Genomic DNA, 14,555 nt, shown 5'->3' on the forward strand with positions numbered 1-14,555 from the left:
GAGCATCAACAAGTGCCGATATCAACCCGCAAACACGGTTGCAATCAGGGAAATCTAATCAATAATCAGAGGGCCAGCAGGTTTAAAAGCGCCAGGTTTCCTGGGTGGGCAAATCAGTTGCGAAACATGAAGGGTCTAGTGTTGATTGCCTTGAGTGCCCTGATCTTGGCCAGCGCCCATGCCAGGATCCTGCCGAAGGAGGAGGATCTCCTCTGGGAGGTGCCGGAAGTTCCGGAAATGGTTAATGTGATCGAAACAAGGGAGGGTAAGTCTAAAAACTATATAGTGACCAAATCTCCAAAACTATTATCCAAAAATCCAACCTAAAAAATATAAACGTTTTCAAAAGAGATACAAATCATTAAATGAAATTTAATTAATTGAAGCAATTATGATTTCCATGAAATAAAATATATATAAATATAAATGAAATAGTTGTTTTTAGAACTATTTTGTTTTTCAAGAAAGTAAATTAAAATATTTTAAGCTTCACTAAAGTAGATTCCTTTTAAAAAAACCTTTCCGTATTTTAGCTGGCTGCTCGATTAAGATCCGCAGTTCTGAGCTGAAGGATCCCCAACCTCTCCTGATCAAGTCGGGAACCTCGGAAATCGTTGGCTTTTCGGACACCGGATACGTGGACGTGGACAAGGACAAGACCATTGAGTTCCACTGCACCAGCAGCTTGGCCTCTCCGCTGTCCGGGAAATCGGTGACCGCCAAGTGCGTGGGTGGCACCACCTTCAAGATCAACGACAAGGAGCACGACCTGTCCGCCATCAAGTGCACATCCTGGCCAGCGTTCGTGGGCAAGAAGTCGGGATCCAGCTGCAATGGAGGCACCACTCTGATCAAGGTGGGCTTTGAACTGACCAACTCCCGATTCGCCACCCAGTATGAGGTGTGCTTCAACGAGGACGAGGAGGTTACCAGGTACGTCTACCACCGCCTGGAGCCCGGAAACAACTACTATGCCACCGGCGTGGATCGCATTACCTTCGGTGCCGGCGGCTACTTTGCGGGCAAAAATGTGGACAAGCTGTATACTCAGGCGGTTCAAAAGGAGACCATCGACAAGGAGCTGGACATGGACTCTGCTCGCTACTTCGATTCGGCCAAGAACATCTTCCTGGCCCGTGGTCACATGGGAGCCAAGGCCGACTTCGTCTTTGCCCCGGAGCAAAGAGCCACCTTCCTGTTCATCAACGCAGCTCCTCAGTGGCAGACCTTCAATGCCGGAAACTGGGCTCGCGTGGAGGACGGAGTTCGCGCCTGGGTGGCCAAGGAGAAGAAGCACGTGGAGTGCTGGACGGGAGTCTGGGGAGTCACCACCCTGGCCAACAAGAACGGGGAGCAGAGGCAGCTCTACCTCTCCCACGACAGCAACGGCAACGGTCTTATCCCGGTGCCCAAGCTCTACTTCCGCGTGGTCATCGAGCCGTCGAGCAAGAAGGGCATCGTCCTGATCGGCGTGAACAACCCCCACTTGAGTCTGGAGGAGATCAAGCGGGACTACATCCTCTGCGAGGACGTCAGCGACAGGATCAGCTGGATCAGCTGGAAGAAGACGGACATCACCGCTGGCTACTCGTACGCCTGCGAAGTTCCCGAGTTCCGCAAGAAGGTGGACCACCTGCCCCAATTCTCTGTCAGCGGCTTGCTGGTCTAGGCTTTCGACACAACTAATAAATACCCCAAAACCATATTTCATTTGTTGTGCTTACTATTATGTAATGGAAAGTTAGGTTAGGTATTTAAATATATGTACATAGGTATAGCGTCAAAGTTAGTTTTGTATGGTACAACCATATTCATTTGAGGAAAAGGTACCTACATTTTGGGCATAGTAGAACTTGGTAAAAACTCATTAATATTATTTTAGTAAAAAAAAGTTTTAACAGTCAAATTTTCCCTCTGATGTTATTAGTGAAATATAATGTATCCGGTAAACTGTGCAGAGTGCTACTGCTCCTCCTCCTGTTTCTGCTGCCCTCGAATACAGAAAGTCGGATCGGGAGCCACTACATCCATCGGCGGGCGAAGCGACTCTCGAGTCCCTACTTCGAGGAGGAGAAAACTCTGAAGCTGGCCAAATATGTGGTTTCCATTCGGTCTCGAACGCCCCTCAAGTTCTTCGGAGACAATCACTTCTGCGGCGGGGTGATCATCTCGCGAACCTACATCATGACCTCGGCACACTGCGCCATGGAGTAGGTATATCCATCTGATATTCACGAGCATGAGGCACTTTGTAACCCATCCAAAAGCAAGCGCAAGATCATACATCGAAGTCGGGTCTTACTGGTTGTGGCTGGAACCGCGAATCGGCTGAAATACCGGGATGGCATCTCGGTGAACATGCCCGTGAAGAAGATCTTTGTGCCGGAGGCCTTCACAGTGTTCAACACGAACAACCTTGCGCTGATGATGTTGGCCAAGAAACTGCCATTGGACAATCCGCACGTGGGTGTGATCAGTCTGCCGACGGCTGACCCAGAAGAGGGTCTCAACTACACAGTTCTGGGCTGGGGACGTGTCTATAAGGTGAATACTATAGAAGAGCCAAGTTAATGCAACATAATATGCATTACATTTTCAGGGCGGTCCGATGGCCTCCCGCCTCCTGCACATTGACGTTGAACTATTGCCCCGGGAGGTCTGCGAGAAGAAGCTGCACACCTTCAAGGAGGAGATGATGTGCGCCGGCAACCTGAACAACAGCCTGGACGAGAATCCCTGTGCCGGGGACACCGGAAGCCCGCTGATCCACAACGAAACCGTCTTCGGTGTGGTGAGCTATCGCATAGGATGCGGGTCGCGCACCTTGCCCTCGGTCTACACCAACGTCTTCGTCCACTTGGACTGGATCGACGGCATCATGAAGGAGAACAGGGCGAACCTAGCGGAGGATACCCTCATCTGTTTGTTGACCACCCTCAGCGTACTCATGGGAAATAAAATTCTGAAAGGTTGTGCACTGTATTTGATCATCTGACCACTTAAACGAGAAGGCCTCCCTTGGCGGTCAGAGCGGGCAGGGTCTTCACGGTCTTGAGGAAGTCGGCGACCTCGCAGGCGTACGACCATCCGGCCTTGATGTCCGTGGTCTTCCAGTTGATGTAGGTCACCTGATCGCTCACGTCCGTGCAGATGACGTAGTCGCGCTTGATCTGCTCCTCGGTGAGATGCGGGTTGTTCACGCCCACGAAGACGATGCCCTTGTGGGAGGTGGGCTCGATGACCACCCGGAAGTAGAGCTTGGGCACGGGGATCAGGCCGTTGTTGTTCGAATCCTTGGCCAGGTACAGCGGGGTCTCCACTCCGTTCACGTTGGGCAGCGTGGTCACGCCATACACGCCGGTGTAGCAGTTCACATTCAGCTTGTTCTTGGACACCCAGGCCCTCAGACCGTCCTCCACGCGAGCCCAGTTGCCGGCGTTGAAGGTCTGCCACTGGGGAGCCGCGTTGATGAACAGGAAGGTGGCCCGCTGCTCGGGGGCGTAGTCGAAGTCCGCCTTGGCGCCCAGGTGACCGCGAGCCAGGTAGACGTTGCTGGCGCTGTCGAAGTACTTGGCCGCATCGCCACCCAAGTCATTGTTGATCGTCTCCAGCTGCGTGGCCTGGGTGTACAGCTTGTCCACGTTCTTGCCGCCGAAGAAGCCGGCCGTCTGGAAGGTGATCCTGGCCACTCCAGTCTCGTAGTAGTTGCTACCGGGCTCCAGGGTGTGGCGCGTGTAGCGGGTCACCTCCTCCTCCTCGTTGAAGCAGATCTGCATCTGCTCGGCGAACCTCGAGGAGGTGATCTCGAATCCGACGCGGATCACAACGCCTCCGTTGCAGGTGGCCCCCGACTTGACCGCCTTGAATCCCGGCCAGGACTTGCAGTACAGGTCCTTGAACTCGTAGTTCGTTCCGCCCACGCTGAAGGTGGTTCCACTCACGCAAGTGGCAGTCAACAGAGTATCGGAGTGGGTGTTGAATCCGGCGGGACACGAGAGCTGCAGGGTGCCGCCCGATGAGAACTCCATGACTCCAGTGTCGGAGAAGGGGTAGAAGTCCTCGGAGTCGGTCTTCAGGTACACGGGCTGCGGGCTGGGAAGTCCTCCGCGAATCGTCACACTGCAGGCTGTAAGAAACATTTGTATTTACATATAAAGTATTTAATTTAATCAAATAAAAAGAAAGGCTTTCATATTCGTAAATTTATAATACATTCTGTTACACCTTAAGAACTTTTAAGTAACAGAACCAAAAAACAATATTGCTTAGATTATTTCAGAAACAGAGATTATTTAAGTTTCATTTATAAAATCGTTTCGATCTTGAAAAGTAATGCGTCATATGTTGCCATAGATAATAGACACGCGCCTGGTTTTTCCTGTTTGTTAATGAGATAAGTATAGTATTAAGTATAAATATTTAGAACCATTGGGGGTCCACAATTATAAATTTAATTACGGTTGGGTTTGGCAATCAAAAGATAAAGATATATTTTAATTAAAATTAATTAATGCATCCTGCATTACTTCTTCATGGACAAACAAGGGAAACATTCGTCTATTGTAAACTGATAAGTTTTGATTGATTTACATATAGTAGTTCACTGAAATAAAATCTCCCCAATTAAACCTACCTCCTGCACGAGCCACTGGCTGCGGTGGCGCCATAACGAGCTCATCCTCCTCGACAAGTGGAGGAAGCTCCACCTCCGGATAGGCGACTCGAGCCCAGGCCACCGGAGCCACCAGAAGGCCAATCAAGACCAAAGAGAATCGGACGCACTTCATTTCACTTTTGACAAGCCAAGGGCTCCCGTGCCATCTTTAAATAGTCCCCTGCCATATCGCGCAATTAATGAAAAATAGTTAACCAAAGGGGAATCTGGCCATTCCCCCACTATCTCAATCAGAACAATAATATATTGGCCTTATCTATTTGTCCTACGTCGCTTCATTCATTCGATCTTAATTGGTTCGAGCCACTTAGCACGATTACTTTGTGGACAAGTGCGGAATATAAGGGAATTACCCAAACAATGCAGATAATTCTTCTGGACAGAAATAGAAACAGCTTTTCACACGTTTCGTCCACGGGGTTATCTATGGAGTATTACCGGTATTACATTTCCTATCTTATCCAAAGCTATTTATAACTTAGGGTTTTCTAGGCTCGACGTAGAAACTAAAAGAGAAACAATTAACTTGCCTTTGAAGATGTTAAGTTATTTTGCAGAAGCAAAGCTTTAATTCCGTTGAGGAAAAACCTATGTGCTCCTCTTAAAAATAAATCGATACAATTATTCATTTACATTCGCTTCCGGTGAAAACTAATTAAGACATGTTCAACAATAAACACTTATTTATGTTGGCCCATTCAAACTAGCAGTTAATGAGCATCGCCAACAGGCTGACGCCTTGTTCAGTTATTTAATCAGCATTTAAGGCGAGTGGTTTCCCCAGGCTCTCCTTTCACTTAGCAATAATTTATAATCAACAAGTAATTAAGGCTTATGGCCGCAGCAGGATTCAAATTTCTGGTGGCGATTGGAATTTCCTAGGCTTTCTTCAGATGCCCAGAAACTGGAACTTATGAGCAGCAGAGCGTGGAGTCTGGTGGGTAAAAGCCCATAGAAAGCGCTCGTTTATCATTATCTGGCGCCAGCCCCTTGCCCTCTGAGGTCATTTATCTATATCGAATCAATTAGCGAGCACCTTGAAGCCTCCGTCGCTGAAAATGAAAACGGGGGAAAAGGCATGGCAACACCTTTCTCGCTTTGTTAGGATTTCCTTTCGTCCTTGCTACGTGCCAATTTGGCTCGTTTTGTTCGCTCATTCGGAAATCTAAACAAATCATCAATTTTCACAAATTATACGCGATACCCATCTCAGCGGACCGGGGTTGCTGTTCCTCCGTATCCGTCGAAGTTACCGTATCCGGCTGAGGTCCTTGTCCTTGGGATTCGGGCCTAATTGCCCGACTATCTGCTTTCGCCGCTTTTCCTGCTGTGCGCCGCCGTTCATTTTACATTCCATTAATTAATGTCAATGGCCGACGAACTCTGACATATTGAGCTCTACTTTATATCCATGTCGCTGTCTCCGATGAGGATTTTGTGGGTTAGCCTAATGAGCCATTCGGAGTAGGATAAGTATTTGGTTGATTCAAATCAGCGACAATGTTATAAAAAATGTATACCAACCGAATAAAATTGAACAAAGAAAACATATCAAAGGGCTTAAGATTTTAAGATTTTATTAATTTATTAAAACAGAAATTGCTTTTACTTATTAATAAATGATTTATTGCCCTTTAATTATTTTATTCTCCAATAGAAATCGCAATCGGAAAAATCGGAGCTTTAAATCGCTTCTCAATCAAACTCATTTATCAGTGCTATCCCATAGATTTATTTTCCCTTCCTCACGTCATAAATTATCCCACCCAATTTATGAGTTTCCAATCAATATTAATTGCCTGTGAGATACTTTACAGGCCATTTCATTAGCCACCTGCCGCCTGGAGAAAGCATTTAACTTAAATCGCTTTCACCGCACTCACGATTCCATCGCACGACAAACAAGCATAAAAACACTTAAGTAAAAAGGAGGAATCGAGAAAGCGGAGGCACACAATTTAATCCGAATTTTACTTGATCTGGCGCATTGCATTGAGGAGCTTCGCACCATTCAAGGGTCCCAGCCCTGATAAATGGCCCTTATTAATAACATACGTGTGGGCGTGTTCCGTATCTCCCTGGGTGTGTTCGGTCTATATACTGAGATACCTTTGATTGATAAGGCTGCCTAAGCGTGTTTGCCCGGCGGCGGGAAAGGGGCGAAAGGCAAGCGAGGACGGGCCAACGAGTGAATGAGCGATTTTGCACCTTTTCAACAGGTTTCTCGGCGCTCTTATGTTCAGGCAAATTGAAAACGGGGAGTCAATAAAGCTGTAGACAGTCAGACATGGCCAAGGGCTAGGCCGGGGTCCTTTGAGTGGATATATTTGCATTAGGGTGGACAGAAAAGTTTGAAATATATGAGTCCAGTTTTGGTTTTATATTATAAAATTCAGTTCTATTAGTTATTATTGTTGATTGCTGACAACTCGTTTTAGGAGTATATGGATTTGAAATAACTAAAAAGAAACAATACAGATGTTTACCCTGAACCATGATTCCACTAATACTTAACCTATCTGACGGGTCGTATACGTAATTTTTCTGTAGATAAAAGCCAACCCACCCTAACAACGACTCAGCACGTATGTCTGTGCAATGATGGATTAAATGTATTTCAAAGGCGTGAAAGCCAAAAGGTAGCACAAAGTAGCACATTGTGGTTGCATAATAAACCCCAAGCATACTTCAATTTGGCTTAGCCTAGGGCCACGCAAATACAACACAGAAATAATAGAGCCCAAAGGATGTGGGACCCCAACAAAGGTAGAAAAGGTTGCAGAGGTTCTATAAATACATACTCTAATTGTCAAAGGACTTTGGGCCTTCTACCCTATGCAAATCATACATGGCCCGCCACAATATTGTGCAGTCATGTGAAAGATCTCCGATAATTGCAATGTCTTCAAAGGAAAACCCCTTTGCCGGCGAACGCAATCTACATGGAAAAGAGGTCACCATCCCCATGAACACAAAGATTTGCATTATTTTAAGCTCGATAAACCCGAAAAACAGCCATTGAGAAAAGCGGATAGGGGAGAAACTTCCTCTGTTTGAAGAGCGCTCATAAACTTTTTCATCCCATATGGATTACATAACTACAACAAGGAGGATTGGAGAAAAAAAAACAGTAAATACGAGCGTGTAAAAAAATGATCAAGTGAACGCTCAGCGTGAAAATTATAAAAGTAGTTGAACATGACAGGCGCACGTCCAAAAGCACGAGCAAAATGATTAATGAACTGCCGGCATCTAACGGCGGCAGTTCACTCACTCCAAGGATTGTTTATTGTGTTCAAGTTGAAGTTTAAACTGAACAATAACAAGAAACATATAACTGCTCCTAGTTTCGGATCGCGAGAAAAGAAATGAAAGTGTGGAATATGCAGTAAATTATTTAAAATCTAAGAAAACAAAATAATTCACCTTGTTTCAGTTTAAGTTGTTGATCCTCACTATACTTATATGCACAATAATACATGCATAAATAAAGTTTTGAATTGCCTGGAGAGAACTTGAATAAATTAGTTTAAAGACTCTAGGTAGGCTGTTAGTTGACGTTGTTTGGTTTTAAATTCCGGTATTCGTTTTATTTCAAAATTTATGATTTGGAAGTCCTCATCTACACAAAATTAAGTTTCTTAAGTAATATGCGGAAAATACAACTAGTTCAATGTATACAACCACGGTATTCTTTAAACACTGCTTTAGCGCAGCGTTTTATGTCAAAATCTGGTGATGCAAAACCACCTTCTAAAACAGAAACGAAAGGTAAATAGGAAAGCTAATTGTTTAAACCGTACCGTACACCTAATGATACTTTCTTATAGATCCAAAGTGCAAGGAGGGTAAAGATGCAAAACCCACCGAAGCTGTAAAAAAAGAAGAACCAAAGCCTGAGCCAAAGCCTGAACCAAAGCCTGAACCAAAACCTGTCAAGAGTAAAGAGGTCAAGCAAAAAGATGAAACTGCTATATCTGGCGGGACCAAGTGCAGTCCAACTGTCAACCCTGTTTGCATTAGTAAACCTGTAAAGAAACTGAAAACTTGTGAAGAAATTTTATGTGGAAAAGGTAAAAAAAAGAAGAAGAATATTCCTCTAACGGCCATTCAAGGAGGAGACTTGGGATGTCCTGCCCAGACAGATAAAAAACCACGTTAGTATTTCTATTTAATTTTGATACAGTAAAAAACACTTATTATTCTAGCAATAATTGGAAAACATGCAAAGCTCTGGCAGAAAATTTCCCTTTTTGGAGTCCTGCCTTTGATTGCCGTCCTAACTCTTTTGGTATTTGGCTCACGTGTAGAGGAAGAACGCCTAGAATTTAGGAACTATACCCACTTGTACAAGCGATCAAAGCCGTATTGGTTTAAGGATGGGAATCGCACAGCCTTTCACAACAGCTACTACAATGCCTTGCCTCCAGGAGGATATGAGGATGAAATTGATGAAGCTTCCATTGGTCAGGAACCGGAGTCCGAAAAGGATAAAAAAGCTCGACTAAAAGAATTCGACAAGGTCGTTAAGGATTGGCGCAAGCATTCATCGAAGAGAGAGGCTCGGCTTAAAAAGGAGGCTGCCGCCTCCTAGAAAACAACAAGCTCAGTGAAAAATGTGTGATTTCGAGTGCATTTACTACTCAAGAATTCTAAAAATTCCTTTAATATTTACCAGCATAAGACGATGACCATAGAGTAGCTAGGAGAAAAATTCAAACAGCTCCCCACCAAGAAGCATATTTACAATCAAGGTTGTGGGTTATCTTTATTAAACATCTTCACTTAAGAACTCAATAAACTTTAATAAACCTTTAAGTAATAATACTACGCAAAGGCAGAACCAATCCATATATTTCGATTCACCTTCAAACAGCAAACTGTATATTTCAGTAATAATTCTAGGCAGAAAACTTACGCTTATATGTACTTCGATTCACCTTTGTTTTTCTGTTATATAAAACTAACATTGTCCTTATAAATTGTAATGATCTTTTAAGATACGAGAAAATTCCGCAATGAAATCATTATTTATCCGAAGAAAATCAACAAAAAGTCGTGAACTTGTTAAGTAAAATAATAATTGCCTATATTTTATTTATTGTAAAGTAGTTTCCTGGCTGGGATATGACTCAGTCTGTCCAGGATCGCTTACAGAAAATTTATATCTGCGGGACTATCGGAAATTTTGATAGAGGGTGAGCCGACGGAGATGGGGGAGTCGGACTCACGGTAGTGTGGATGGCAAAGGTGGGAAAATATGGAGAACAACTGAGGCTGGTCGCCGGTAGCAGTTGCCAGGATAATGGGTAGCGATTCACTCTCGGGCACAGAGGCTGGGCGCCTGGCTGTGATCGCCGGAAGCGGCACACACGCGGGAGCAGCGGCAGGACGCCGGGCTGCGGTCGCCGGGGTGCACGCAGGGACGGGACGTGGCACGCAAGCGGGAGCAGAGGCTGTGCGCCTGGCTGCGATCACCGGGTTCCACGTGGGGACGGGGCGTGGCACGCAAGCGGGAGCAGAGGCTGGACGCCTGGCTGCGGTCACCGGGTTCCACGTGAGGAAGGGGGCGTGGCACGCAAGCGGGAGCAGAGGCTGGGCGCCTGGCTGCAGTCACCGGGTTCCACGTGAGGAAGGGGGCGTGGCACGCAAGCGGGAGCAGAGGCTGGGCGCCTGGCTGCAGTCACCGGGTTCCACGTGGGGCAGGGAAAGGGGCGTGGCACGCAAGCGGGAGCAGAGGCTGGGCGCCTGGCTGCGATCACCGGGTTCCACGTGGGGCAGGGAAAGGGGCGTGGCACGCAAGCGGGAGCAGAGGCTGGGCGCCTGGCTGCGATCACCGGGTTCCACGTGGGGCAGGAAAAGGGCGTGGCACACAAGCGGGAGCAGAGGCTGGACGCCTGGCTGCAGTCACCGGGTTCCACGTGGGGAAAGGGAAGGAGCGGACGGGACCCTGAAATCGGGAAATGGCTGCCGGCTCTAACTACTGGGCACGGGAATTAATATGCAAGCGAGGGTGTTTCAATTTCATATACACGTGTTTTATTTTAATGATAAAAAAATGGTCCCTGCCTATACCGCACTCCTATTTCTTAGCACTACTCACTCAGACAGATTCTTGGAGAGTTCGGGGCGGGGATTCGTCGGAGTCCTTGGCGACGTTGGAGCGGGGCCTCGTTCGGTGGCGGTGAAAAAGAAGATGGCGGCGCGGAGCCTGTCCCACGGTGCGGTGCGCGGCGGGTGTTCGCGGCGCGGTTGCGATGTGCGAGGTGTGCGAGGTGTGCGAAGTGTGCGGAGCGTGGTTCACTTTTCCCGGTGTACTTTCGAAGAGTCTGGCACGTGGTCCAGAGTAACGCAGAGCCGTGTCGAACGGGTGCTGAACATGCGTGTGGTCGCGACCGATCCTCGAAGATAATTGATTGATTGCCCTCGCCAAAACTCATCAGCCACCAAAACTAATGCGTTCTGCTGCAGTCCTCTGCCGCCGTCCTCTGCTCGCATGATCGGCGCTTTGCATATTCTAATGCGTCGTAACTACTTTGTATCCTCTCTCTCCCGCTTGGCCGCCCTATGCTCGCCCAAGCGGGGCCTGCATTCTCGTAGTGTAAGTGCGCGTTGTAGACTTAGATTTTCGGTTGTTCTCTCTCGTTCCTCATGCTCCTGTTCTCTCGTTCTCCATGCCGTCGTACTCTCCCCGCTCTTGCTGCTTAGTGATGCTCGTTTAGTTTGTACTTAGCTTAGACTAAAATACTGGAAAACTTCATGAACTTAATACTAATTCCACGGTCTTACTGCTCCTAGGCAAAATTAAATTCTAATGATAACAGAGATAAATTGTGCGGCCAAATTGGGCCGTCACACCCCCCTTACTTCGCCGGGCGTAAGGAGATGGTGACCTCGTTTTTGGTGTTTATGCGGACTCGGAAAATGTAACATTAATTTAGGGACCTGTCTAACTAACCTTGGTAGTGCGGTATACAAACTGGCTGTGAGACTTAACGTTAGGATTACAAGTTTACTAGGTCTACCCGTTTTCCCCAAACCTGGTTTATGGTGGGGTCTATGGCGTTCTCGGGTTCGCTGTCGATGTCTTCCTCGTGGAATGCCTTGAGATCAGCGAGGCCGGCGGTTCGTCTGCGTCTGGTCTTTGGTGCTTGCCCAGATCGCCTTGCTGGTCGCTCGGCTCGTCTCCTGAAGTTGTGTCGCCCTGTCCGCGAGTGTCGTAGATTCCTCGGTGGTGGCGTTGGCCACGGCTGCCGTTCCTGGTGGTCGTCTAAATGGGTTCCTTCGCCTAGCTTCTACGCATGGTGGCGGAAGAACGTTGCGGTGATGGCTCGTAGTGGTCTTCGGGGAAACGACGATGTTCTGGGTCGTGGATACGGCCGAGTTCTTCTCCGGCAGTACGTCCGTTCGAGTCCTTCGGATTATTGGCGAGCGCATGTCGCTGTGCCGCTGTGGCCTTGAGGCAGGGCTTGCTGAGGTTAGTGGGGCTGGTCGCCGCTGCACCTTCGGGTCTGTGTTCGCTGAGCTGGGCGGGGCTGGTCGCCGCTGCGCCGTGGAGTCTGAGTTCGCTGAGCTTGGCGGGGCTGGTCGCCGCTGCGCCGTGGCGTTCGCTGAGATTGGCGGGGCTGGTCGCCGCTGCGCCGTGGAGTTCGCTGAGATTGGCGGGGCTGGTCGCCGCTGCGCCGTGGAGTTCGCTGAGATTGGCGGGGCTGGTCGCCGCTGCGCCGTGGAGTTCGCTGAGATTGGCGGGGCTGGTCGCCGCTGCGCCGTGGAGTTTGTCGTAGAAGGAGCCCGTCTAGTGGGAAGTAGCTTAATGTTCACCTGGTTTATGTTAAGGGTCGCTTCCGCCTGGCTGAGAAAATCCATTCCCAGAAGTACGTCGTCAATTGCCGTTGGCAGTACCAGGACAGGTATGACTACCTTTCGGCCTCCCAAACCAATGGTAACGCTGAGGGCCTGAGTGACCTCTCTCCTGCTGCCGTCGGCGAGACTGAGCTGGGTGATACCCGCTCGTTGGTTTAGGTCGGTCCTGACCATCCCGGCGACCCTCTCACTGATGCAGGTGCGCGTGGCTCCGGTGTCGATGGTGGCATCGAAGACCTGACCTTCGATGGACACAGGGGCCACTATCCGACTCCCCTCACTTCGGAGAGCGGAATTGATGGATGTAGAGGAAAGGGTTGGCGCTGTCTCCGCTTGTTCCTTGGTTGGGCGGAGGCGCTCCTCGTTTCCCGCAGGCTTGGCACGGCAGCAATGGATTGTCCGTGTCCCTCGGCGGCCGCAGTCCCAGCAGAACAGAATCCGTGTGTTTCTGCATTCTCTGTTAAAATGTCCAGCTTGCGCGCAGTTTCTACACGCAGTCCTGACGTTAATCCTGGGTTCGTCTCTGATGCGGCGATGTGTGACTTCGGTTGTCATGGGTACCAGGGTACCGTTGGGTGCCCGTGGTCTGTCGGTGCGGGGGTCTCCTGGTGCTTGGTTCGCTGAAGCTGGGTTCCACGTAGTGGTTGTTCTTAAAGTCCTCGATGCTGTCATCATTTGCGTCTAGCGGCGTTGGTCCCGGTCACGGGTAAATTCGAAGTCCGTCACCAGCTGGGTTAATTTCGCCAGCGATTCAAACTCGTGCCGTCGCGTGAAGAGTTGATACTCCGGGAGAAGGTTCTCATATATTCGGTCCAATTCCTGCATCCGGTCGTACTTGGCCCGGCGCATCATCAAACGTAGACTTAGCGAAAAATCCTTGAAATTCTCTCCCGGTCGTTGGATCCTGGCCCGGATCTCGTCCTCCAAAGTTTGAAAATACCGCGGTGGTAAGAAGAAATCCAGAAACTCCGATCTGAATTCCTCCCACTTGGCTTTCTGCAGCTGGCTGACTCGGAACCAGTCTCCAGCTCGGCCAAGTAGCACACTGGGTAGCACCCTCGGCAGCTGGTCCTTCTCGAGCTCGTATGCGTCGATTCTCTCCTCCAGTTGCTCCAGGAAGTAGAGGGGGTCGTTGGCCTCTCCGTCGAAGAAAATGCCCCATTTCCTTAATTTTTCGGCCAGGCCAAACTGCATGGCCCGGTCGCCTCCGACTCGCTGTGAAAATCCTGCCGGGCCGGCCTCGGTGTGTCCAAGCAAGTTCCCGCTGATCCCGGCTGAGGGGACTTGAAGAAGGAGTTGGCCTAGTGGTTCCGTCTTCGGTGACCTGTCCTCCGCGTTGCCGTACGAGGGGTTCGGTGAGGGGTCCCTTGAGTGATCCCGTGATCTGGTCCGGCACATGAGCTCCAGCTCGGCTAAGCGTTCTACCCGCTCCTTGGGTAACTCCGCTTGATCCATGTATGCGGACATCCGCTTCCGTAGGTCCGCCAGGGTGCCTTCCGCAGATAACCCGAACTCCTTGCAGGCCTCCTCGAGTTGCTCCTTTCCGGCCTCGTAGATCCATTGTTTCCCCATGGTGTGTCGGTCGGGAGATCAGGATGACTTAATTAAGTATTCAGGTGACTCGGGAAGATCAGGCAGACTTAATTAAGTATCAGCGGAATTCAATCAAAAATATCGAGAATTCATGCAAAGATCTGTGGTTTAACTTAGTGCTAAAATTTCGGCGTGCGGCTAGTACGGGGCGGTTGAAAACAATGTAATGGCGAGTGATGCGTGCGAATGATTCACCCTATGAAAACGAGAATTTTCCTGGGTCTGGACAAGGCAATGCTTCTTCTGGTTATGATAATTCTCCTCGTCGATTATAATTTGTCCCTATGCTAAGATTTTCCTCGATGGTTAAGAATTTTCTGTCTGGACTCGGCGATGATATACATATATTCTTTTTTCCCGGTAAATAATTTTTCCCCGATAACCAAGAATTTTTATTTCGTCTGGCGATGCGATGATTGTATTT

The 14,555-nt window shown here is 48.6% G+C and overlaps 4 protein-coding genes across 8 annotated transcripts; 3 read left to right on the forward strand and 1 right to left on the reverse strand.

The window, feature by feature from the left end:
* Nucleotides 1-14: 14 nt before the first annotated feature.
* Nucleotides 15-1,705, forward strand: LOC108088267. The gene is made up of 2 exons (XM_017185985.2): nucleotides 15-265; nucleotides 534-1,705. The coding sequence occupies exons 1-2, from the start codon at nucleotides 127-129 to the stop codon at nucleotides 1,667-1,669; spliced, it is 1,275 nt and encodes a 424-aa protein (XP_017041474.1). The 5' UTR covers nucleotides 15-126; the 3' UTR covers nucleotides 1,670-1,705.
* A 147-nt stretch (nucleotides 1,706-1,852) lies between these two features.
* On the forward strand, nucleotides 1,853-2,995 carry LOC108088337 (trypsin alpha-3). Of its 3 annotated transcripts, none has more exons than XM_017186079.2 (3): nucleotides 1,853-2,210; nucleotides 2,268-2,544; nucleotides 2,600-2,995. In XM_017186079.2, the coding sequence occupies exons 1-3, from the start codon at nucleotides 1,918-1,920 to the stop codon at nucleotides 2,993-2,995; spliced, it is 966 nt and encodes a 321-aa protein (XP_017041568.1). In that variant the 5' UTR covers nucleotides 1,853-1,917. The 3 variants fall into 3 exon arrangements, with proteins under 3 accessions (XP_017041568.1, XP_017041570.1, XP_017041569.1); XM_017186080.1 differs by having other exon boundaries at nucleotides 2,104-2,214; XM_017186081.1 differs by lacking the exon at nucleotides 2,600-2,995 and having other exon boundaries at nucleotides 1,853-2,214; nucleotides 2,268-2,376.
* On the reverse strand, nucleotides 2,956-11,441 carry LOC108088335. 2 transcript variants are annotated; one of them, XM_043208759.1, is made up of 2 exons: nucleotides 10,779-11,441; nucleotides 2,956-4,126 (listed from the first exon to the last, which is right to left on the reverse strand). In XM_043208759.1, the coding sequence occupies exons 1-2, from the start codon at nucleotides 11,113-11,115 to the stop codon at nucleotides 3,000-3,002; spliced, it is 1,464 nt and encodes a 487-aa protein (XP_043064694.1). In that variant the 5' UTR covers nucleotides 11,116-11,441; the 3' UTR covers nucleotides 2,956-2,999. The 2 variants fall into 2 exon arrangements, with proteins under 2 accessions (XP_043064694.1, XP_017041567.1); XM_017186078.1 differs by lacking the exon at nucleotides 10,779-11,441 and adding an exon at nucleotides 4,634-4,787.
* Nucleotides 8,238-9,522, forward strand: LOC108088338. 2 transcript variants are annotated; one of them, XM_017186084.2, is made up of 4 exons: nucleotides 8,238-8,446; nucleotides 8,506-8,832; nucleotides 8,884-9,293; nucleotides 9,354-9,522. In XM_017186084.2, exons 1-3 carry the CDS (start codon nucleotides 8,326-8,328, stop codon nucleotides 9,267-9,269), a joined length of 834 nt encoding a protein of 277 aa, XP_017041573.1. In that variant the 5' UTR covers nucleotides 8,238-8,325; the 3' UTR covers nucleotides 9,270-9,293; nucleotides 9,354-9,522. The 2 variants fall into 2 exon arrangements, with proteins under 2 accessions (XP_017041573.1, XP_017041571.1); XM_017186082.2 differs by having other exon boundaries at nucleotides 8,884-9,522.
* Nucleotides 11,442-14,555: the final 3,114 nt, after the last annotated feature.

The sequence above is a fragment of the Drosophila ficusphila genome, unplaced genomic scaffold (genome assembly GCF_018152265.1).
Source record: "Drosophila ficusphila isolate 14025-0441.05 unplaced genomic scaffold, ASM1815226v1 contig_106, whole genome shotgun sequence".
Taxonomy (NCBI): domain Eukaryota; kingdom Metazoa; phylum Arthropoda; class Insecta; order Diptera; family Drosophilidae; genus Drosophila; species Drosophila ficusphila.

What these genes read in the sequence shown, in the direction of transcription:
- LOC108088267 (XM_017185985.2), top strand. Translation starts at nt 127, where the DNA reads ATGAAGGGTCTAGTGTTGATTGCCTTGAGTGCCCTGATCTTGGCCAGC. An exon ending in TGTGATCGAAACAAGGGAGG is followed by an intron (nt 266 to 533) that starts GTAAGTCTAAAA and finishes TCCGTATTTTAG; the next exon opens with CTGGCTGCTCGATTAAGATC.
- LOC108088338 (XM_017186082.2), top strand. Translation starts at nt 8,326, where the DNA reads ATGCGGAAAATACAACTAGTTCAATGTATACAACCACGGTATTCTTTA. An exon ending in TTCTAAAACAGAAACGAAAG is followed by an intron (nt 8,447 to 8,505) that starts GTAAATAGGAAA and finishes ACTTTCTTATAG; the next exon opens with ATCCAAAGTGCAAGGAGGGT. An exon ending in CCAGACAGATAAAAAACCAC is followed by an intron (nt 8,833 to 8,883) that starts GTTAGTATTTCT and finishes TTATTATTCTAG; the next exon opens with CAATAATTGGAAAACATGCA.
- LOC108088335 (XM_043208759.1), bottom strand. Translation starts at nt 11,115, where the DNA reads ATGAGTTTTGGCGAGGGCAATCAATCAATTATCTTCGAGGATCGGTCG. An exon ending in CTCTCCAAGAATCTGTCTGA is followed by an intron (nt 4,127 to 10,778) that starts GTGAGTAGTGCT and finishes TGTTTCTTACAG; the next exon opens with CCTGCAGTGTGACGATTCGC.
- LOC108088337 (XM_017186079.2), top strand. Translation starts at nt 1,918, where the DNA reads ATGTTATTAGTGAAATATAATGTATCCGGTAAACTGTGCAGAGTGCTA. An exon ending in TCGGCACACTGCGCCATGGA is followed by an intron (nt 2,211 to 2,267) that starts GTAGGTATATCC and finishes CCCATCCAAAAG; the next exon opens with CAAGCGCAAGATCATACATC. An exon ending in GCTGGGGACGTGTCTATAAG is followed by an intron (nt 2,545 to 2,599) that starts GTGAATACTATA and finishes TTACATTTTCAG; the next exon opens with GGCGGTCCGATGGCCTCCCG.